Here is a 22,697-nt window from a genome sequence, read left to right as displayed (position 1 = left end):
GATCATCGACTCCAGCTCCCAGCCCTGCACAGGACACCCCAAGGATCACACCATGTGCCCAAGAGCACTGTCCAAAAGCTTCTGGAACTCTGTCAGGCTGGTGCTGCGATCACTTCCCTGGGGAGCCTGTTCAGTGCCCGAACACCCTCTGAGTGAAAATCTCTCTCCTCATATCCATCCTAGACCTCCCCTGACACAGCTTCATGCTGTTCCTTAGAGTCCGTATCATGATGAAAGGGATATTAAAGGATATAAACAAAGTTTAACACCTGCGGTTTTGATCTTTTTCTCTCCAAGATAGTTCCACTTCCAATTTTTTCCTCATTTCTCTCTCATTTCTTCTCTAATTTCTCATTTCTTCATCTGCAGATTTTAATGACACTGTTTTAAGGGAAAGGCTATACAGTATTCTAATGCAAGTCATATGTAAAAATATTCGAAATATTTATGCCAATCAGGCATTTTAAGGGGCTCGTGTTATAATGCTGCCGTAGTTTACAACATTTTTAGGAAACCTTACATCTGGTCAGAATATGGGGAAGTCGACGTGGAGCTCAAGAGTCCCGTAACAAATCTGGAGGGTGCTGAGACAACCACAAAACCCAGTGATTCAGTCTCCGCAGCCTTAATGTGGCATTTTAACATCGCTTTTACAGCCACGTAGGTAATGTGCATAATTAAAACAGCGTGCTCCGGCTTTTTAATTGCCCAACGCGCCTTTCACGGCCTGGAGACACTGGGCCGGGAGCGCACCGGCCACCGGCACCCCCGAGGGGACGCGCAGGGGCGGCGCCGCGGGGACTCTGCACCCCAGCGGCGCGGCGCCTGCGCAGCGAGCCATGCCGGTTCCCGGCAGAACAAGGCAGGGCAGGGCAGGGCAAGGGGCGAGGGTAGGAAAGAAGGAAGGAAAGCAGGCAGGAGGGCGGCGGGAAGGGGGAGGCAGCGCGGAGCACATCAGGTGATCGCATCCCGTGACGGCCCCGGGCCGCACGGCGGCTGCGCCGAGGGGGCGGTCTCGCTGCCCGAGCTAAGATGGCGGCCTCCAGAGGCAGGCTCTGAGGCAGCGGGAGCGGTGTCGCGGCTGCCGCCCGCCCTGCCGGCTGGAGGGAGGGTGAGGGGCGAGAGTTCCGCTCAGCGCCCCTTCGCCCTTATCGCCGGGAAAGCGTATTGCTGGTGGGGGCAGGTCCGGGCAGCGCGGGCTCCCCGGCCAGGTAAATCCCAGCAGCGGGGGAGGTGAGGGGGCGGCGGCAGCCCCCGCCTCCTTCTACGGTGCCGGGCGCTGCTCGGGGCCAGGTGGGCGGGCGGGGGGCGCGGCCGGGCCGCGGGGCTGTGCGGGGAGCGCGGTCGGGGCTGGGGCAGCGCTCGCTCCGCCGCCCGGGGGCTGATGCTGCCGCCGGCACAGCCCCGCTCCTGCCCCAGCCCAGAGGGGCCTGGGGCTGGGAGCGGGCGTCCCTCGTCCCCAGCGTGGAACCTGTCACCAGCCGCCCGCAGCTCTTCGCTTCCTGTATCCGGGCGGCGGAGAGGGCTGGGGTTGTTCTCCAGCCTCAGCCCGCCCGGTGCTTCGCTCGGCATGCCCCGCACCTGATGCGGTTTCTGTAGCCTCCGGGCAGAATTTGTCCTCTTTCTTGGAAGAGTATTGACGTGTCCATTAAGAATAAAAGACACGTTACTTTCCTCCTCCTGCCCTCAGATCAAAATATACCTGTCAGGAGATGCTTTGGGAAATAATTTATGAAGGGTGGGAGAGATGCGGCAGAGATACGCTCTCACAGAGATGGGATTTTATTTCTTTTTTGAGTGCTAACAGTATGCCTGAAGAGCATGAGCAGGACCAGATGCATCTTTCAGAAAATCTACCCTTAATGCTCTTATTTTTCGAAGAGCCTTTGAATTTCTTCCAGGCATGCTTTTAGCTTGGTTTTTGTTTTCTGAAAGTCAAAACAAGTAGTCGTATTGGATGGCTTTCTGTCTGCGGTGAGCTGCCAGCAGTCTTTGGGATAGATTTTCCTGTCGAGTGGTGTGAAGCTTGTGCCTTCATAGCTGTGCCTCTACTGAGGGGCTGAGTTCTGGGCCGTAAAAATGTTGCCTTAGCACTTCATTTTGGGAGGGAGAAGTCTTTTTGCTCCTTCTGGCTTGGTGCTCTCAAGCCGAGGGAGCGTTTGAGCATTCTGCTTGGGGGGAAACATAGGCCTAGGAGTTTATTCAGAGACTTCCTGTGAATGCACTTAATCTCTGCTGTGTGGCTGCTTTTGAAGTTAATGTAATCTGAAATGTGTTTTCCCTCTCCTGTACTCTTTCATGAATAAGATCTGTGATGGTTGGAGTAGATGAAATTGAGTAAACAACTGCTTTGTTTCATGTTATTTAGCACTGGTTAGATAATACAGCATTTCAGAAAATACTCCTTGTTTTTGAATTTAAGTTCTCTGAAGCTGAAGTCTTTTTTTTTTTTGTTGATTATTGTATTTGTCTGCATAGGCTACTTACATATAGTGAGATATGTTGAAAAGGAGGAGGCTGTTGAAAGGACTACTAGTGACTTGAGTTTGATTTTAGGATTTAGTTAGGAAGATGCTCTACAAACAGTCCGATAAATAAAATCAAAATAACAGGAGCAGTATTACAGATGTGAAAATTATGCTTCGCTCTAGCCTACTTCAGTTCATAGATATGCAGCTTGGTCTAATTCCTGCCTACTATAGGCAGCCAGAACACTTAACTAGAAGTTACTGGCGCCTTTCTATTATTCCTGACAGTTTTTTTTCCGCTTGCAGGAAATATCTGAGTGCTTGGAGACAGAGTTGCATTTCTGTCCCTGTGTGGTATAGACTTTCCAGGAACTTCAGCCTTGTATTTTAGCCTTGCTGGAACACATTTTTTAAAAGATTTATTTTGTATGTTTTGCTTGCTGCTCTGGGTGTCATGTGGCATTTTTCATCGTTTCCAAACACATATTTGTCCTGAGGGACTGAATCACTTTGTATTTCCAGCTTTTAAGTGATATACTGAGGCTTGGTCTTTAAAGCCAGATCTCTTTTTCATACTGAGGAGGTGACTTTGCTTTTGACTTGTTTGAAGCTCAGTAAGTGAAACTTACTGACTTAATAATTCTTCTGCTGGCATTCAACCATATCTTGAAGTGTTAACCTTCAACTGCTTAGCTTCCTGATTTGCTTCCAAAGAACTATTCTCATGTCAAAAAAAATTAACAACTCTCTTGCCTCACTAATAAAACAGAATTATTCTGAAGAAATATGACAAGGTTGTTAAACTATGACTGAAAGGAACAACTTTTTTTTTTTTTTTTCTTGTTCCTTCCCTTAGTGAGTATATGCTTTTGTTCTGGTACTCGCCTGTCTAGCTGGTGATTCAGATTAGTTCACTGGTACAGCAGAATGCTAATGTAAATTTAAAAGAAAAACAGAATCTTCCACACTTTTTCTTATCCCCACCACTGGTCCTCAGTGAGGGAATGGGTCACCTGGAGGATGGGCTCTAATGTCACCATCATCGATGGTAGTAGTAAGGCTGAAATTCTCAGCCTGTTTCTGTCTTGAGCCACTGAAGGTGGGATTGCTGTTATCACTGAGGCAGGTTGCACGTAGCTCCTTTTAAGGATCTGGTGGATCTTATCTCCTTCCCTTCTTGCCAAAAGGACTGGGAGTTCCTACACTACAGATGAAATCTGTTTCCACAGCTAATTAGGCTGTAGTGCCTTAAGAGAAGAATACTGTTCAAGGAAGAGGAAAAAATAATGCTTGTTAGAAAGAATCTGTCTGAAGGCAAAACCCTGCCAGTTAGTGACCACAGCAAAGAAAGAGGAGGCTGAAACATAGACAGCTAAAACATTCCAGTGCAGGAAAACTCACTTATTTAAATAATTGCTTTAAAGCTGCAGAGGTATAGATGACTGGAAAACAGGCTGCAAACCTTTAAGCTAGTAGACAGGTATGTAGAACCACAGAATAACAGAACCTTAGAGGTTTTTAAATGCTTTGCTCCTATTTCTTTCCAGTTGGTCCCTGTTCTTCTGCTCACAGTATGTCTTCTCTCTCTCAGAAAAGTCGTACTTGAGCTTGCTATGACTATCTGTCCCTGTTTAGTAGACTTTCCAGAAACTCTAACTTGTATTCAGCCATGCTGAAACAAATCTTTAAAACAAAATCACAGTTTCTTATCTGCATTTCACTTCTTTTTTTTTGCCCAAGATATCTCAGGTTCTTACCAGCATTTCTTTTACTTCTCTCTGCAGTAGAACAGAATTATAATCCTGTGTGTGGCTCTGAATCCTACCTTGTTAAACCGTGGTGTAAGAAAGATATTGAGGCTTTGTAATAATACAGAGATAATATAATCAGGAAAAAACTCAATCTGAATTTTGCACTAAATTTTGAACCCATGTCCCAACTTCTGACTTTATTTAATAAATTGAAGGAAACTTACGTATAATTACAGCTGTGCCTATTGCTTTGATGTCTGCAAGGTCACTGCTTTTCTTCTGACTCCACAAGTGCTGGTTTGAGACTGACTTGTCTCAGTTTCCTGGAATAGATTGTTTTCCCAGATGGTAGTTTTGTCTAAAGAATGTGAAATCCTGGAAAAGTGGAAAGTGCATGCAAGTTGAACATAGCTTGTGTAATATACCTACTTGTGTAAAAGGTCCCTTTCAACTCAGACTATTCTGTGATTCTCTGTAGCTTAAACTCTGAAGTAAGGGGGGTCCTGGAAGCAGTTCAGGCCCTTTAGTTTAGGGAGTTGCTATTTCTGGTACATGAGGCACACAAAAATGTGGTTTCAGCTCTTCCCCTAAAGCTGTTTTACTGCTATTGACAGTACTACAGGAACCAAATAGGAAAGTATTGTTGAACTTCAGTCCTGTGAAAAAATTGATTAAAATAACCAGGGGATATTTTGGAAGTGCTTTAGTTAGACTCCCAAAAGAAGTTGCAAATTGTAGACGATACTTTACCTGCAGAGTCCTTGAATTATTTGACTACAGTCTGCATTCAGCATGCCCACTCTCAGCCAAGCAAGTCATGTTTACAAACTGCTACTTTCAAAGTAGTTTTTGCCTCTGCTCCAGTGGAAATAGTACAACTGGGTGTTTCTCTAGTATCAAACCTTTGTAAACCACGAGTGTGGGATATGCAATAGTTGTGCTGTGAAGTATTCAAAATAACCCTTGATGCTGTGACTTTTCTACTCCTGGGTACCCCAGAACACTAAGATGATTGCTTAAGTTAGTGCCTTATTGTCCTGGATGCTCTTATGAGTGGGATAACAAATTTCACTCGATTTTTGTGTTGTCAGTCAACTTTTTCAAGGTCTATTGAATGTGGGAAGAAGAGGTAAAGGTAACAAGAAGGTTGTCTTATTTTAGGAAATTAATATATAACTAAGCAGGCCACTATAGCTTACACTGGCAATGTGGCTGAACTTGATTAATGGTAAAGCCTGATGTGTTCTGCAAAGTCAATGGTTGTACTGGCTTAGGTGCTAAAATTACAGTGTATCACACTGTAGATAGTACAGGAGAGATGCCACGCTGGTTCTTCTGGAATGAGTGAAGGAAGAGAACTTGGTTTCTTCTGAAATATCTTTGTCTTTGGTATGAAGTATTTTTTTCATCTTGTTCTTACTGTGGAATCAAAGACAACTGGACAAAAACTGCTGGGCTTTACCACAGCAGCTCAGAACACTAGGCTATTGTTAGCCTTTTCTCTCTGTTAAACTGCTGGAAAATGTGTACAAGAATTAATTGTTACTAGACTTGGGCATATATTGCCCCTGTGGTAGTCTCCTCAGTTGCAGGGATGGTTGCAATCACTGTCCAGAAGCACAGTGTGTAAAGCATCAAAGCTAAATGATTTTAATGGTTTTCAGCTAAACGAGAAAGTAATCTGGTGAATTTGTTACTTGCACTTCAGGTACAATACTTTGTGCATCAGTATTCTGATTCTAGTGAGGTGCTGGTGTTAAAATTACTGGAAGCTGCTGGTAGCTCATAAATGAATGTTTCTTACTTCTGTATTATTAGGAGTAGATATTTGCAACACTGAGAACATCTTGCTTTAAATACTCTAGAACAAGTGGTGTTCAGGTCTGGGAGACCTAATAGAGCTGGTCAGAGGAGTCTGGTATTGGTGAAACTGGAATTACAGATAAATAGATCTTTTAATCCTGTACTTAGTGGGGCTAGTCTTGTTTTAAGCCTCTTATTTTATTTTTACTAATACTTTAGTCAATGTCCAGAAAATAGCTTTGAAAGGGAAGCATGAAGATTGAGTATATGGCATGTTGTTCTGAAAGATAACTTTAAAATTTTAAAATTACCAGATCTGAAGTGTGCTGCTGTACAGTAAGATCTGTGCAGTCTGGATAGAGTGTACTGTTTTGATTCTTATCCATGGTAATAACAATAATAGTTCTTAAACCAGGCAAAATGGAGAACTTCAGGAGTAATCACAGACTGCTTTGGGTTGGAAAAGACCTTAAAGATCATCTAGTTCCAACATTGCTGCCATGGGCAGGAACACTTTTCATTTGACTAAGTTGCTCAATGCCCCGTCCAGCCTGGCCTTGAGCACTTCCAGGGCTGGTGTAATGGGGTGTCCAGAACTTCTCTGGGCAACCTTATCCAGTGCCTCACCATCCTCACAATAAAGAATTTGATTCTAGCATCTAACCTAACCCTCCTCTCTTTCAATTTAAAGCTGTCACTCTGTCCTGTTGCTACATGCCCAAATTCCCTCTCTGGCTTTCTTGTAGGTCCCATTAGATACTGGGAAGCTGCTCTAAGTTCTCCCTGGAGCTGCCTTTTCTCCAGGCTGCACAACCCCAGTCTCAGCCTGTCTCCCGAGGAGAGGTGCTCCAGCTCCCTCTCTGGCCATCTTTGTGCCTCCCTCCAAAAGGTGTGAACAAGGTCCTTCTTATGCTGGGAGCTGCAGAGCTGGACACACAACTGCAGGTGGGGTCTCACAAGAGCGGAGCAGAGTGGAAGAATCGCCTCCCTTGGCCTGCTGGCCAGTTCTCGTTAGATGCAGCCCAGAATGTGGTTCTGGGCTGTGAACACACAGTGCTGGGTTGTGTCAAATTTCTCATCAACCAACACCCCCAGATTCTTCTCAGAGCTGCTTTCAAGCCATTCTCCACCAAGCTTGTATTTGTGTTTGGGATGGCCCAGCCCAGGTGCAGGATCTTGCATGTGGCCTTGTTGAACTTTGTGAGGTTGGCATGGACCGACCTCTTGCACCTGTCAGAGTCCCTTTAAATGTCATCCCTTCCCTCCTGCCTGTCGGTTGCACCACACTGCTTGGTGTTATCACCAAACTTGCAGAGAGTCCACTGTCCATATCTGTGACAAAAGTGTTAACACAGTGCCACTCTCAGTCTTGACCCCTGAGGAATGCCACTTGTCACTGTCTCCACTTTAACAGTGAGCCAGTGACTGCAGTTTCCTTGAGGGAAACCCTGTCCACTGAGTGGTCCACTTGTCAAATCTGTGTTACTTGAGTTTAGGGGCAAGGGTGTCAGGCAGGACAGTGTCAAATGCACGGGTCCAGGTAGCTGATGTCAGCAGTCAGTAGCAATAATGCTGTTGAATATTCTGCCCCTTTTAAGACTTTGTTTCCAAAAACTGGCTTTAGAGAATTTAACTTGCCACGACTCATTGGAGTATTAACTCTGAAGATTTGTTTCAAAGACTGAGTCATTGAAACACATAAATACTGTTCTTCTCTCTTCCTAGAGGCAGTACCTCAAGTTTCCTTCAGTAGGTAGTGATGATTGTGCTGGTTCTGCACCTGAGGGAAGGAATTCTTGAGTTCATTTTGTGCAGGTTATCCGTTCTTCATGCTTATGACTCCATAACTGCTACAGCCTTTGCTCAGAAAGAAAATAACCTGAAGTCGTAGTGGGTAGAAATTAGCGATGAACTAATGTTACAGGTCATCCATCTCAAAATAAGAAATCTTCCTTTGCTAAGTCAAGCAGAGTAGAAGATAATGGGTTGTTATCTAACTTTCACTGGGGTACTGACTGGGATTGGGTTGCTTGAGAGTTGCTTCAGGCAAGCTGTGTTCTTGCAGGCCAGCATTAGTGTGTGATGTTTTGGGGATGCTGCCATGTTATTGGTGTGAACCCGAGAGTAGTACCAGTCTTCTGTCAGTAACAGGGAAACCTGATTTAAGTAATTTGAAAATAAAGCTAATGCTGCAGCAGTAAATGGAGAGTGACAACTTCACTCTTCCACTTAATCAGGGAATGTCTTTGTAAGTTCCTTGTATATGCAATAACAGCATAGTAGTAAAAGGGAGATAATTTCCTAACTACTCCACATGCATTTGTTTCAGGCATTGAAAATTGTAACGTTTAGAAGCATTCCTTAGAACTTAGCAGCTCCTAAAGCAATGATCACTCAAGCAGTTGTGGGCAAGTTTCACTAAATTCCTCTGTGTGTGTGTTTAGGGAATAGGTATTCCTGTGTGAAATAAGGATGTTAGTGATGAGGCTGCTTAAGCTTTTACAGCACAGGAATGGTACTTAGTCAGCTCTTTAATTGCAGTGCTTAGCTAGTAAGTAAGTTTCTCAACCTCGAGTTCTGTTTCAGACTGGAAAACAAAGTATTCTATGGATCCAGCTATCTCCTTACTGCTTATTTCAGAATTGCAGTAGGACTTTGGTTTAGGTGGAGTTACAGGAGCTACTCAAGTAATTCTATATCATACGATTTTTGGGAGTAAAGCGTTTTGGAGATGACATAAAATATACTTGAATTTGAATGTGCAAAGGTGCAGTGAAAGTAGAGTGATTGTAATACGGCAAATGGGGCGTAGCTTGCTGGAACCTGGTACTGTTAAGGAGTAGCTAGTGTAACAAATGCAGTGAAGAAACTAATAATTCTTGTGCAATTTGGTTCATGTACTATTTGATAAACATAAGTCTAAAAACAAAGTATTTTTGTCTTGAAGCATATTGATGATTAGTGAACTTTGGTTTTAAATAAGAATCCTGAGTGCTAACAGGATGTCTCCTTTGTTTTCAGGTCTTGGCACAGAATGAATATAATTAGAGAAAACAGAGATCTTGCTTGTTTCTACACAACAAAACATTCATGGAGGGGAAAGTAAGTAGTTTGAAGTCTGTTAATTTTGGTTTTTTGTTTTTAAAGTTTTGTGTGACGTCTTTCCTCTGTTATTGGATTTAACTGCATAGTTTTAACTTCGTCCAGGAGATAAATGAAAAATGAACTAAAGGCTCCTGCTACTCAGTGTCTAAACTAAAAGTATCTTCACTAGAATCAGTTTGGATTTTAAACATTGTGGTTTAACCTTCCTCTTCTTATGTTCCCACACTGCAGTGTAGCTCTGAAATGGACCACCTGACCTCGTCAGCCTTCTGAGTCTAGAACTTACTATATAAAACACTAAATTTAAAGTGAAAATGTTTCTTCTCAGAACAGGTTTATGGAGGAGTAGTGTTTTATGTGCTTTAATAGATGAGGATCACTAGTCCACACATACACTTAAGAAGTTGTGTAACAGATTATCTGTTAAATTACTAACTGAGATCATTTGAAGAATTCTGATAATAGAAATAAACCTGATCTTAATTGGGGTGGGGTGGGGTCTTGGATCTAAAAATGAGTTTTTGGTGATGCTTCTTTCTGTAAAAGCTTGGGAATGTCTAATAAAGTTATCCAGTAAGTTATCATAACTGGCATCTGTCATGCTGTGTCTGAAGTCAGCTGTTACAGGACTTTATTTGGTATGCTTACCCACTGTTCCTTTTCACATGGGTAGTATCTCTGTAGAATGGGGTTTTTCCTTGCTATCTAAACATCAACATAACAAAGAGGGTGGGTTATCTGCACCTTGGGAACATGAGAAGTGCTTGGTTCTAATGGTTTTATGAAGAGGTATTGTCCCAGTCTGTTGTTTGACCAGTAAATCAAAACTAGTTGTTTTTTTTTGTTGTTTTTTTTTTTTGCCTGTCTGACACATTCATCCTATCAAACGCTGGGAATACTGAAAGGAAAGGAGAATGGGTTTGCAAGGAGCAGCAGTCACAGATCTTTCACAGGTGTGCTTTGAAGAGCCACGAGGTTGCTTCAATGTCTAATCAAAGAGCTCCCTGCAATTTTGTCAGCAAAAAGTAAAACTCTGTAGTTCAGAGTCCAGACTAGACTGAGCAACTCTGAGTGCAAAATCTTTCCTTTACCAAGTCAGCGTTTCGATTGACTTGAAAGAAATTGTTTAATATTTAGTTTTATCTCTGTAGGATTGTATCCAGTACTTGTGTAAATTGAGTCTTTCCTGAGTTATGATCCATGCATTTGGAATCGAGTGGGCATGGGTGAATAAAAGACTTCCCCTAGTAACAATGAGATACTATATTGCAGTAGAATATTAGAACAGTTTGTCCCTCCTAATCTTTCTGTTCCCCAGCAGAAAATGTCTGGTCTCTTCCTCAGAATTTTCTGTGGCATATCTGCAAGTTTAGTGTGCATGTGATTTGAGCCAGTTGGTGAAAATCAAATACATAAACCTCAGATTTCTTCTTCTGCCCATCTCCTCTCATTAAAGAGCCTGAGGCAAGCTCTTGAAGTTATGATCTTGAACCTTGATGGTAACATTCTGGTACACTTACAGAAGTCTTCTAGAACTTCAGGCTAAGTCTAAAGTCTAGAACAGATTTCTTTTAAAAAGTCAATGGTGTGTTAATTCTTTTATAGTGAGGGGGAAAGAAGTATTTAGTAAGTAGTTGCCTCTTGTTTGTTGTAGCAGAAGCTTATTTGGTTTTTAGTAATTTTCTATTTGAATTCTTTAGTCCACTCAGTTCATAGTTATACATTCTCTGTACAATCTGTGTATAATATTAAAAAATACAGTAACTTAGTGTGTGGTGCTAAATGAGCCTGAATCATTTTGACTACTCATAGAATTTGTCACTTTGAATATGGGCTCTGTGTGTCCATAGAGTATTTTCCAGTAGTGCAAATGATGATGCTGCAGTGTTAATCTGTAGATCTGTAAAATTAATGAAGATCGGTTTTTTGTTGATTGTGGTGGTATGAAATTTATCTGCCAGGTTCATTCTGATTAAAAAGATCTCTCCAGTGCTTTGAAATAACTAGTGGACAGGCAAAGCCTTTTTATGGGGAAGAGGACTTTTGCCTCAGCTCTTCTCAAAACAGCCTGGGATTAGACAGTACTGCAGACTAGGTTGAGAGAGAATTGATAGTAAACTCTTCAAGTCCTGGAGGTGTGAATACCTTTCTTACGTATTCATAGGTGAAGTTCTGAGCAAGAGCAGGCCACGTGTAAGAGCTGACTTCTGAATCTCTTCTGTTCATGAAACAAGACTTGGGTCTTCTGAATTTGCCTAGGGAGAGGAAAGAAGGGAAATGCAACTCAGCAAAACTGCTGTTCTGTCTTGTGTTCCTTGTCCCATCACATATTAAGAATGCTGAATAATAACTGCTCCTGGATCTTGAAATGTAGGCTTGAGCATAACGGGAGAAAAGGAAGGGGCTATGGTGTTTGGAAGCTGGTCTTCAGTTATGTGTAATGGTTGCAAATCCTTACTCTGCTACAAAGCACTGTGCAGCTCATAGCAGGCTAAGTAGATAAACAAAACCTTGAGCAAGTAATAAAGAGCTTTATTGCTTGTGATATGCTGTTCTAAAGAACTTAAATGAACCTTATAAATAAGTCGTATAAAAGACAGAATACCTATCTAAATTGTGCAGCAAGGGGAGAGGGAACAGTTGGTTTCTTCTTATGAACTAAGAACTGGAGCGTTCTTTGACAGGCTGAATGTAGTGGAATTATTAGCAGCTAGAGTAGCTTCAAACATTCTGCTTCATTACTTCATGACTTCCTTGACTGCACCTTAAATAAGGAAATTTCAACTACGTGGAAAAACAAATAGGTTTTGCAAACATGTTAAACATCCTTAAGGTGGCAGATCAGTTCAATACAGATGTTCCTAAACTTTGAAGAAAATAAGCACTTGCTTTAGTTCCTAAGTAAATTCTGGGCCAGTAAAGGCTTCAACTCACACTGGTTTATTTGACTAATAATGGAAAATGGAAGAATATTAAGTTTGTGAGATCACCTGACTGTCATATCGATGCTCTTGACCTTTCTGTTATGAGGGATATGTGGGAGCTGCTCTGAATATATTTGAAGCCCGTGCAAAGTTTGGCCTTGTACAGAAATGATGGCTTGTGCTGCAGAGCTGTCAAGTGAAAGAGGAGAAAGGACTGCAACACAGGAATGCAAAGAAGGATGGAAGAAGCAACCTGCTGGTCCTCGATGCAGTCTAACATGGCACAGATTCAGATTAATTAAGCATCTGGTTGATAATATCTGTTCCGAGCAAACACACAGTTTTCCCAGAACTGAAACTTAAAATCCTACACTGAATCAATTTTAATGTGGACAGGTAGTCGAAGTATTTTTATTTGATTCAAGTTCAAGAAAGGCATCCATGTTCAGATGCTGTTGCTTTAGTCAGAGAATACTTACTAGCACTGGCTCTGGTTCAGGTTTGGCTTTACTTTTTGGGCCAGCTGGCTTCCAGATGGAAGCACCCTAGAACATGGTTTGTGCAAGTAATAAGATATTATTAATAATCTACTGTTTCAAACTCTTCTTAGTTATGTTTCAAAACTTTCAGATTCAGAAATACGTAGAAAGTCTTTATTTGTTCAGGGTGTATCTTGAAGATTATCTAGGAAATGAGGCCACAGTAAGGCTTTAATTTTGCACTTGATACACCTAAATTCCGTAGCTTTAGCTCACTGCTGCTTGTGTCTGATACATCTGAAACACAAGTAACTACCTTGCTGTTGTTGAAGCCCTGTGACAGTTAACATATCGGTGATATCAATATACAATGATTGTAGCTTTGGTGATACGAGTCTTTCTAGAGTTTGGTAGCTTTGGTTTCCAGATTTATGCTTGGCCATAGTAGTACTTTGACTTGGTACAGTACTGTGACCAGTTGTGTAAATTGGATTTCGTGTTAAAACTGTTGGCTGAGATAGCTTCAGACAGATGACTTAGACTGTTGCAGGAATGGTTGGGGTTTTTTTTCCCCTACCTCTGTAGCCTTCTTAGAATTTATTCTGGTCTGGTAGTACCTTTGAGTGCAAGTTGCAAGAGTCTTTGATCCTGACTTAGCCACTAACTTAGGAAAAGGTATGCATAAGTAAATCTGTTTAGTAGTTTTTCACCTGTATGTCCCCTTTACGGATATATAGAACAGAAGAGCATAGCATAGTATAAGGGTAAACTGCAAGTTAACAACAAAGAAAATTCCATATCTATTTCCTAACAAAAACCTGTATATGTCTTCTTAACCTAATTTTTGCAGTTCAGCATGGGTTTTCCTGTGACTTCTGGAAAAACTTAACACTCTTTTGTGTTCTAGATATAAGCGAGTCTTTTCAGTGGGAACCCATGCCATCACCACATACAACCCCAACACGCTGGAAGTTACTAATCAGGTACTGTCATTTTTGAAGTTGATTCTTGTCTTACATTCATTACCCAGAGTGAATAGTGGTATTCAGGCTTAAGAGACCATCTAGTCTGACAAGATCTCAGAAAATCCAGGAGGTGTGGCAGCTGTGTACAAAAGCACACATAACAGAAGGTCTGTGTTGGCTTCGCTAACTCTACAAATAACCAGTAGGGGTTTGTACTTTTAGGCATTTTCTCTTTATTAGCCAACAAGTTGCAGTTTCCCTTTGGCTGTGCTGTTCTGAAGGAACTGGGCCAAGTTTGATCACTGCTAAGCTATGTCCCTGAAGGGAGTCAGGACACTTAGTTAATTTGTGCAGTATCAAATAGGAAGCTTAAGCTCATGCTGTCACGTAGCATGCTAGCTGTCATCTTTTTACAGGGTTGTTATTGGTTCTAAAGGGTTTTAAATGGGGGAGATGTAGCTTTAAAATTACTAACACTATAACCGAATTATTTTCAATTGTCTAGTGGCCTTATGGAGATATCTGTAGTATTTCACCTGTTGGAAAAGGACAAGGAACAGAATTTAATCTCACTTTTCGCAAAGGGAGTGGAAAAAAATCTGAGACACTTAAGTTTTCCACAGAGCACAGAACAGAACTCCTGACAGAGGCACTGGTAAGATTTCTATTTTTTTTTTTCTTCAAGCAAACAGTAAGTACTTGGTTGCCATTACCATTTGTGGTAGCTTGTTATGCTTTCTTTCCCTGCATTGAAAGTAGGAAAGCAAGTTTTTTGAGCTGTTATGTTAATGACCTTGATCTAGTGTTACTTGGAGCAAGTACTGCATGATTTGTGAAGAGCAGGTAAAGCTAAAAATATTGAATATATTAAACTCCAGTGGAATGGTGAGCCTTCTGAGGAGGCTTAATATGAGTCCCATAAAACAGAGTCAGCTTAAATGTAGACTTTCTGGATAGATAGGTTGTCATATTTGCATTCACTCACTGTTAACTTTTTTAAAAACAGAGGTTCAGAACAGACTTCTCAGAAGGAAAAATCACAGGACGGGTGAGTGTCTGGCTTATCTGCATCATGTGGGGTTTAAGGAAATGATGTAAAGACTCAAACTTCTACTTTGTTCATGTATTTTATGTCCGTGCTGTATGTGCTACCTAAAGTAGCTTTTGTGAATTTGGATCTGAAGTCTTTGAGAAGAGAAAGTGGAGTTTGTTCAAAAGCAGTGGGAACCTCTTTACCAGTAGAATATTTGAGCTCTCTTTGATTGGCCTGAGCCTTATACTTGTACGTGGACTATGAATGCTACTATTGAAATACAGGACTGTGCTATGTGGAGTTCTTATCTGGAGAGGAGTAAAACATTGGTTCATTAGTCAGTGTTTGCTTTACTCTAATTAAATATTTTCTGCATAACATCCTGAACATTTGATGCTTCCTAGAAGGATTTCTGTTGGTCAGATTACAGACAAGATTGGCTTTTACTGAGTTGTGGTAATACAGGAATAAGCAATGCAGTCTACAGAGCTGGACTTTTTATTTGTCTTTTGGTCATAGAAGATAGCACCTCAAGTGTTTGAAGTCACTTGAGGTAATTTAAAGTATTGTATAGAATAAAACTTCAGTCATGAGTGTAGTAACACTGCTGGAATATGGGGATCCCCTTTGTCTTATCACAGTTTAGAACAGATTACTCTAACTATTGCTGGTTTAGATAAGTTTCTGTTTGTAATGGAATGTGACTGTGGGAGATGAAAAATCTTCACTACAGTGACAAACTTACCTTGATTTAATTATCTGCACAACAGCATTTAGTGTAAATGCTATTTCCTCATCTAACCACAGTGTTCAGAAGATTGTGAGTAGACCGCGTTCTGCAACAACAGAATTTACTTCCTTTGGGAGTGGCTCTTTTGGGATTCTGTTCTTGCTTTAACATACATTGTTTAAGCTGTGGCCTTGTCAATTGACAGCTACAGCTACTTTCCTTTGCTTCATAGTGTTCTTAATATAGATAAGAGCATTATGGGAAATGATGTAATTTTTTTTTTTACTTACTAGCTAAGTAGGGAACTACTACTGTGTAGTAAAGGAGTGTGCATAGATGTCTAAAAGTAGCTCTCTGTGCAGAGGTATAATTGCTATAAGCATCACTGGAGTGATACGAGGAAACCTGTGATTCTGGAAGTGACTCCTGGAGGTATTGACCAAATTGATCCTGCAACAAATAAGGTCCTGTGTTCCTATGACTACAGAAATATTGAAGGCTTCGTTGATATTACTGGCTATCAGGGAGGCTTCTGTATCCTCTATGGAGGATTTAGTAGATTGGTGAGTATTAAATCAAAGTATCTTGGTATGGTTCTTAGGATGTTTATAGCTGCATGTTTAATAATGAAGCTTCAACATAGTTGGAGCATACAACTATGTGCATCTTTGGGACCCAGCTGTGGAGCCTCAAGGCTTATGGACAGATCCTAAAAGGAAAGGAAATTAGTTTAAACATTTGAGAGTTATGTATGGGTTTGGTTGTGGGTTTTGGTGTGGGAGGGTTTTGTGTGTGTGTGTTTTGCATGTTTAAGAACAAGAAAGGATGAAATACCTAGTTTTTTTCAGGTAGCGAATATGAATGCAGTGTGGATGTGGAATTTCCTGTCATTTCTCAAATTTACAGAAGTGATAGGTAGTGTGTTACTAATCAACCTAACCGATGAAGGGATTCAATTCAGAAATAGATTGATCAGTTATGCCATTGCTTCTTTAGACCTGTGATCTGATTACTTGGCAGCTATGCTTGGGAAATACTGCAGTGTAATTTTGGTTCTAAAATCATGACAGGGTTTCTGTGTGCTGTACGTCAAGCAGCTGAAAAGGATCTTTACATTATTAACCATAAATTAATTCCTAGGTATAGCTATCTCAGTCTCTACTGCCAAAACAGGACTAGACGAGGTTTTCTATGTCTTTTGTACTGCAACATGCTTTTCTCTGACATAAAACTACCAATACATAATTGATCCTCTAGAGTTGCTCTAACCTTGAAGATGACCAGTGGTAGCCCCAGTTGCTTTCTTTGGGTCTTCACTCTTGCCAGGCTCTCAGGGTCTGTTGCGAAGGGTGGACAGACAGGTCATGCAGACCATAACTTTAATGGCACACTAATATGTAGCAGGGTATCCTTTAGGAATAGCTGCTATAGATTTTTTTTTTTTTTTAAGACAAATGTAAAGTTAAGAGTAGATCTCTTGTGTAATGAATATCTGTCTAGACCATGTACTTAGCAAAGCTCAGTCCAGCTGCTGTGAACATTCCTTACTGTTAGGTATATAGAGGAGGATTATTTACAACTGTGAATTTCTTCGACAGTGCCATGTTTTTCACCTGTTAATTTTTTTCTTGACAAAATTTGCAGCACCTGTTTGCCTCTGAGCAAAGGGAGGAAATTGTCAAGAGTGCAATAGAGCATGCTGGCAACTTCATAGGCATCTCTCTGCGGATAAGGAAAGAACCCCTAGAATTTGAGCAATACTTGAATCTTCGCTTTGGAAAGTACAGCAATGATGAATCTATAACATCTTTAGCAGAGTTTGTTGTTCAAAAAATAACACCTAGGCACTTGGTAAGGCTGTCAGACTGAACATACTTGGTTCCTATTAAGTACTAAGTATTCTCTTTGCTAGCATGCCTCTCTCTTGTTTTACAAGGAACCTGTGAAAAGAGTACTAGCTCTTACAGAAGCTTGCTTAGTTGAGAGGGATCCAGCTACCTACAACATTGCAACTTTGAAACCTTTGGGCGAGGTAAGGGGCATTCTTTCTCAGTACCACTTACTCAAATAAAGGCACTAAAAGAAAGGAATTGATAGTATATGTAGGCCTTAATTTGTAGAGTAGCTAAGTAACACTGCTTCATGAATGTGATCCTTGTCCTTTATTTTTAGGTATTTGCAATAGTGTGTGACTGTGAAAACCCCCAGCTTTTCACCATTGAATTCATCAAAGGACAAATTCGGAAATACTCTTCAACAGAAAGGTAACTGGAGCTTCTGTGCATTATAGATTCAAATGGAAGTTGCTACTGTAGTGCTTGTAGTTCCTCACCTTCTATAAACTCTGACTCTTGGAGGGGTTGACTTAAAGCCTTGCTCTTCTAGCAGTCTGCCACTTACAAATCAAGGTTTGTTACAGGAACTGAATCTCTCCCATTTACCTTCATCCCAATTTAGAGCAAATCTCTCCAGAAGTTTTCTGATAAACATGAAAGGGTGCTGGACAGTTAGATATAGCCTGTTTCTCCTAAGCAGGATAGTTCTCTGTATGCTGTACTTGGTTTAGTATATCTGAAACAAGGGAAGAAAGCACAGTCTAAGTAATATGGAAATGTGAAGGCTGTGAACCCGTTGAGCTCTCAGCTTGAGACAGTCATAGTTGATTCTATTTAAAACAACCAACAGAACAGTCCCTGAGTGCACTTGCAGTTGTAATACAGTCTAATCCTGCTAAGTGAGGTTTTGCAGAAAGCGCAGGGATGAATTCGCTGGCAACATGTGTCACTCATTAGCAGATAATCTAGAACTGATCCCATTAGTGAAAGGCTGCAACTGGCTATACTGGGTGTAAGTCAGCTCTCTCCTTACAGTGAATAAAGGAACACTGAAAGTTAGTGGTTTCTTCCAGATGTTTAGCTGTTGGCACTGGTGTTACTAAGAGATTCCAAGTATTGCTGCCTTCCATGATATGATCTTTTCCCCTTGTTTTTCTTATGACTTGGTTCTTTGACACCACTTCTCCGATATAAATTGTGTTTGTGTGTTGTTGTCCCAACCCAGAGATTCTCTCCTGGCTAGTTTGTTGGATGGAGTGAGAGCCTCTGGTAATAGAGATGTCTGTGTGAAAATGACTTCCACACACAAAGGCCAGCGCTGGGGATTGCTCAGTATGCCTGTAGATGAAGAGGTAGAGAGTCTTCATCTGAAGTTTTTGGCTGCTCCTCCAAGTAAGCGAATGCTTCTTAAGTGGGTTTATAGTGCTCTTTAAAGTATCCAGATATTGAATCAGGTACTGTAGACTTAACTTTTGATATGTCTTTTTTCAGATGGTAACTTTGCAGATGCTGTGTTCAGGTTCAATGCTAACATTTCCTACAGTGGAGTCCTGCATGCAGTTACACAAGATGTAAGAATGAATCCTTTACCCATCCTTTTAAGATGTTGCTAATGCATAAAGAAATTAATGATGGTTATTTTTTTAACCAGGGTCTGTTCTCAGAAAACAAGGAGAAGCTCATTAATAATGCCATAACAGCATTGCTCTCCCAAGAGGGAGATATTGCAGCATCTAATGCAGAGCTTGAAAGCCAGTTCCAGGCAGTAAGACGACTAGTGGCTTCAAAAGCAGGCTTTCTTGCCTTTACTCAGCTTCCAAAGTAAGTGCTAAGTCTCCTCAAGCTTGGAAGTAGTAGATGAAAATAGGTCTCGAGCTTTTGTTAGTAACTTACATCTAAAAGTGAGAAATGGAATTAGGACTCCCTTCTGAAAAGGAGTGTAAGATTCTGTACATGATTGTTTTCAGTGGTATGAGGCTGCCACCAGGTTTTTATGCAAATTGAGAATCCTGGGTAATCATTTGCAAGTAAAGCTGATTCTTCCTGTGCTAAATACTCTGTCTTGAGGCAAATACAGTTTAATGATTTTCCTAGTGGAAACATTTTTAACATGTACCTTCATCTGTCCTTGAAGTAGGCAGTTCTTATTTCTCAAAGTATGCTGATATCATTGCTATCTTCAGTTTAACACAAGATAAAATGATGTTAGGAGGTTGTATTTTTGTAATAAGTACAGACTGCTTGGAGTTTGTCTTAAATAACGTAAGGAAGCAGAAAAACTGTCTGTTCTGAAAACAAAAAATCCTTTGAAGTATTTCTGACTAGGAAATATAGAGCAACTGTAAAATAGAGAATGATGAGAAGAATAACAAAAGCACTTAGTCTGAGACCTTTATGAACTTCTGTTTTTCTGTAAATAGTATCCTATAATTACACAAATACGTCTTTTTGATGAATGTGCTTAGCATGTTATTAAGAATGAAGTCAACATTTTCCTACCAAGAATCTCAAATTTATGAAAATAAGGCGCTGGCTTGTTAAATGCAATGGAAGCAGACCCCTCTTGGCTGCTGATTAGATTTCATCTTAATTTTAAGATTTTAGTTTCTTCTCTGATCTTAGTGTTTTGCTTTCCTTTCAAAAGATTCCGAGAACGATTAGGAGTGAAGGTTGTGAAAGCCCTCAAAAGGAACAATGATGGAGTAACCCATGCCTCTATTGACATGCTTTGTGCTCTTATGTGTGTAAGTATTAAATTTCAGATTCTTTCACTTTGGAGTATGTGAACTTCAGGCTACTGGAAGATGTGGAAATAGGGTCTGCCATTCAACTTGCAGTGTGTTCAGACATGGAATAACTTGTTATGCAGTGATTTCTTCCTGAACTTGAAGGAGGATGTGCTTTTTATGAGTAGAGAGAGTGGCTTTTGGATTACAGCTGTTAAGAACTGAGGGTTGAAATGTGGCTGTGTAGTGAATACTTCTTTTTTTGTAGCCCATGCATGATGACTATGACTTGAGGCAGGAGCAGTTGAACAAAGCTTCCCTTCTTTCTTCAAAGAAGTTTCTAGAAAATCTACTAGAGAAATTCAATTCCCATGTGGTAAGTCAAATTTTGGAAACAGATTTAAGCTTTAAGTGCCTTTCCTAATTGCAATGAAAATGCTTTTGTCATACTTAGATGTCTTTGAATGTATGTGCACCTGCAATTGAAAATACAGTTCTTGTCTGGCACTGAAGTTTGTTCTAATTAAGCTTGAATCTTGACAGGTTAGGACATAGCTGTCAATACTGCAGAATTTGGATGTTCTGCCACAAATGTTTCCATGTTTAATGTGGAAACTGGATGTTTCTTTTTAGTAAAAGAACAGTGTAAACTCGGATTTAACTGGGATTAAACTAGGTAAAAGTACTTTGAGTCCCCAATATGCTTTGGAAACCAATTATTTACCAGGGTAGTGCCATACTCAGAGTAATGCAGTATTCTAAACTTGTAGTTTTTGTTTACAGACTATTTTAATGCTATGACCTGGAAAAGCACTTTCAGCATCCTGAATACTCTCGGACCACTATATCTGAATTACATACCTGTCTTCCTAATTTTAGGATCATGGGACAGGTGCCCTAGTAATTAGTTCACTTCTGGACTTCCTGACATTTGCCCTATGTGCTCCGTATAGTGAGACTACTGAGGGGCAGCAGTTTGACATGTTGTTGGAAATGGTGGCATTTAATGGAAGAACACTATTTAAGCTCTTTCAGGTAAGACTTATTTTTCACTCTCATTAGAGGCTTTGGATAATCAGTGATTGTGAATTTTTTCTTGTTTTCCTGAAAGACAGATTTGTCTTCAGCTGGTTAATGTACCTAAATCTTTTGTATCTTGGTGAATGTTTTAGTGGCTTGTTATTTTGCCTTCAGATATCAGGCTGAGGTGATTATTCTATGGTGAATGGTATGCCAAATCGTTGTGGAATAGACTGCCTAAGACCTGTTTCCAGAAATACAGTAAAATACCACTTGGACTTTAAGATAGTTTGAATAGATGCACAGATCTTCCCCTGATTGGAAAGTCTTCTGCCTTTTTGTTTCTTTCTTAGTAAATGAGAGTTGTAAGAGTTAGAGAGCATGAGTAACGTCCTCTTCAGTAGCAAACCTGTAAGGATTGTAGCATTTTTAGCTAAGATGTCAGTGCCTTCTTACTGTAAAAACAGTATTTTCTTCTGCTTTTTGATTAGTGTCAGCTTGTGTCAGCCATTTTACTCAGCATTTTTCCAGCTTCTCTGATATATCCTGCTGTTCAGTGCCAGTAATTCTGTCTGGGAGTTGCATGAGAGATTCTTGTTCAGAGGTATAGGGTAGGAACTCCTCTTAAGGCTAATTTTCACAAAACTGAATTGGAGTTAGAACAGCCATGTGCATTAGTTAAGGCAACTGAATCACAGATGATCTAATCTTCAGGTTTTGCACTTGGATAATTTTTTTGTTAACATTCTGTTCTAGCACCCTTCCATGGCAATTGTGAAAGGAGCAGGTTTGGTGATGAAGGCAATAATAGAGGTGAGATTTTATCAATGTTAGCTGGAATAGCATGCAAAATATGTATTGTCTATTTTGGAAGTGCAATTGCTTACCAAGAGAAGTTCGTTATATTAGCTTCTCAAAGTGGGGAGTGGGGAGGGGGAAGTTGGAAGGTGAGGAACAGAACACCTGCTTAATTGTGAGTGGTTTAATACAGCAACTTGCTTTATCTGACACTTGGGGGTTTGGAAAGCATGTGAGTTGGGACATTAGGTAGTGCCTTGCATGTCTTCATACTGCAGTCAAGATTTGGCTGTAAATGTTGTATGTAGCTCAGCCACATACCTCAGAGCCACCAGACTTCTCCTGCATGTTAGAGGGTATGTCAAGGAAGAGAGGCCATATTTCCTGAGATGCATTGCCAGATGGGATGGGACCAGGATTAGCAAGCAGTAGTGTCCCCAGAGCAGTCTAGTGATGTCAGCCTCTGCTCTTGCTTTGGCTTTAAGTTTCCATACCACATAATGTATGGGCCAAGTCCATACTTGTCAAGGGTTGCTCGTGATTGTTGCAGGGTGATCTTGCTAACTGACTCTTGACACTTCTGGGTTGAAATTCAGGGCTTAAGTTAGTGCCTCATTGTATCACAATGGCTTATGCATCTGAAATTCATCTAGTACTTTCTTGGAATGGAAGTGAATGAACACTTGAAATAGAGGTATTCCAAATCTTCAAGTTTCCATCAATGTACCTGATAATGTTAGCTAAAAGTTACTATGTTGTTTATTAAAATTCCTAACATTTAGATGAGCAGAAGTTGAGAAGCTGAAAAGCTTTTTCTTACTCATTGCAACTAATGTATCTTGACTGAGTGAGAGTCTTACCCATGTGACTGTCTAAACTGAACGGCAGCCATTAATCTTAAATGGTTACTGTCAGCAAAAGCCAAGCAACGAGCAATTACGTGTGGCTGCCATTCTTTGTTTAATCCTAATTTAAAATTGCAGTGTGAAAATAGTACTTCTGCTTCAACCTCCTGATGTATGATGGGAGACAGGCATCTTGCCCTCTTCAGTTACTGTCC

The 22,697-nt window shown here is 40.7% G+C and overlaps 1 protein-coding gene across 2 annotated transcripts in view; it reads left to right on the top strand.

Annotated features, from left to right (window-relative positions):
• The first annotated feature begins 981 nt into the window (after nt 1-981).
• DNAJC13 (DnaJ heat shock protein family (Hsp40) member C13) overlaps nt 982-22,697 on the top strand; it is a 57,013-nt gene continuing 35,297 nt past the window's right edge. For both annotated transcript variants that reach the window (XM_066193378.1, XM_066193369.1), the window contains exons 1-16: nt 982-1,211; nt 9,044-9,124; nt 13,438-13,513; nt 14,001-14,150; nt 14,502-14,543; nt 15,621-15,821; nt 16,903-17,109; nt 17,195-17,290; nt 17,431-17,522; nt 18,319-18,485; nt 18,585-18,664; nt 18,745-18,914; nt 19,738-19,837; nt 20,088-20,195; nt 20,699-20,854; nt 21,596-21,652. In XM_066193378.1, the coding sequence (XP_066049475.1) occupies nt 9,057-9,124; nt 13,438-13,513; nt 14,001-14,150; nt 14,502-14,543; nt 15,621-15,821; nt 16,903-17,109; nt 17,195-17,290; nt 17,431-17,522; nt 18,319-18,485; nt 18,585-18,664; nt 18,745-18,914; nt 19,738-19,837; nt 20,088-20,195; nt 20,699-20,854; nt 21,596-21,652 (1,770 nt within the window). In that variant the 5' untranslated portion in view covers nt 982-1,211; nt 9,044-9,056. The remainder of the gene's footprint in view (nt 1,212-9,043; nt 9,125-13,437; nt 13,514-14,000; nt 14,151-14,501; nt 14,544-15,620; nt 15,822-16,902; nt 17,110-17,194; nt 17,291-17,430; nt 17,523-18,318; nt 18,486-18,584; nt 18,665-18,744; nt 18,915-19,737; nt 19,838-20,087; nt 20,196-20,698; nt 20,855-21,595; nt 21,653-22,697) is intronic.

This window comes from Chamaea fasciata, unplaced genomic scaffold (genome assembly GCF_029207755.1).
Source record: "Chamaea fasciata isolate MVZ Bird 193981 ecotype frontalis unplaced genomic scaffold, bChaFas1.0.hap1 SCAF_1, whole genome shotgun sequence".
NCBI lineage: Eukaryota > Metazoa > Chordata > Aves > Passeriformes > Sylviidae > Chamaea > Chamaea fasciata.
The sequence above is the reverse complement of the archived record's forward strand: the minus strand, read 5'-3'. Positions and strand labels throughout refer to the sequence as shown.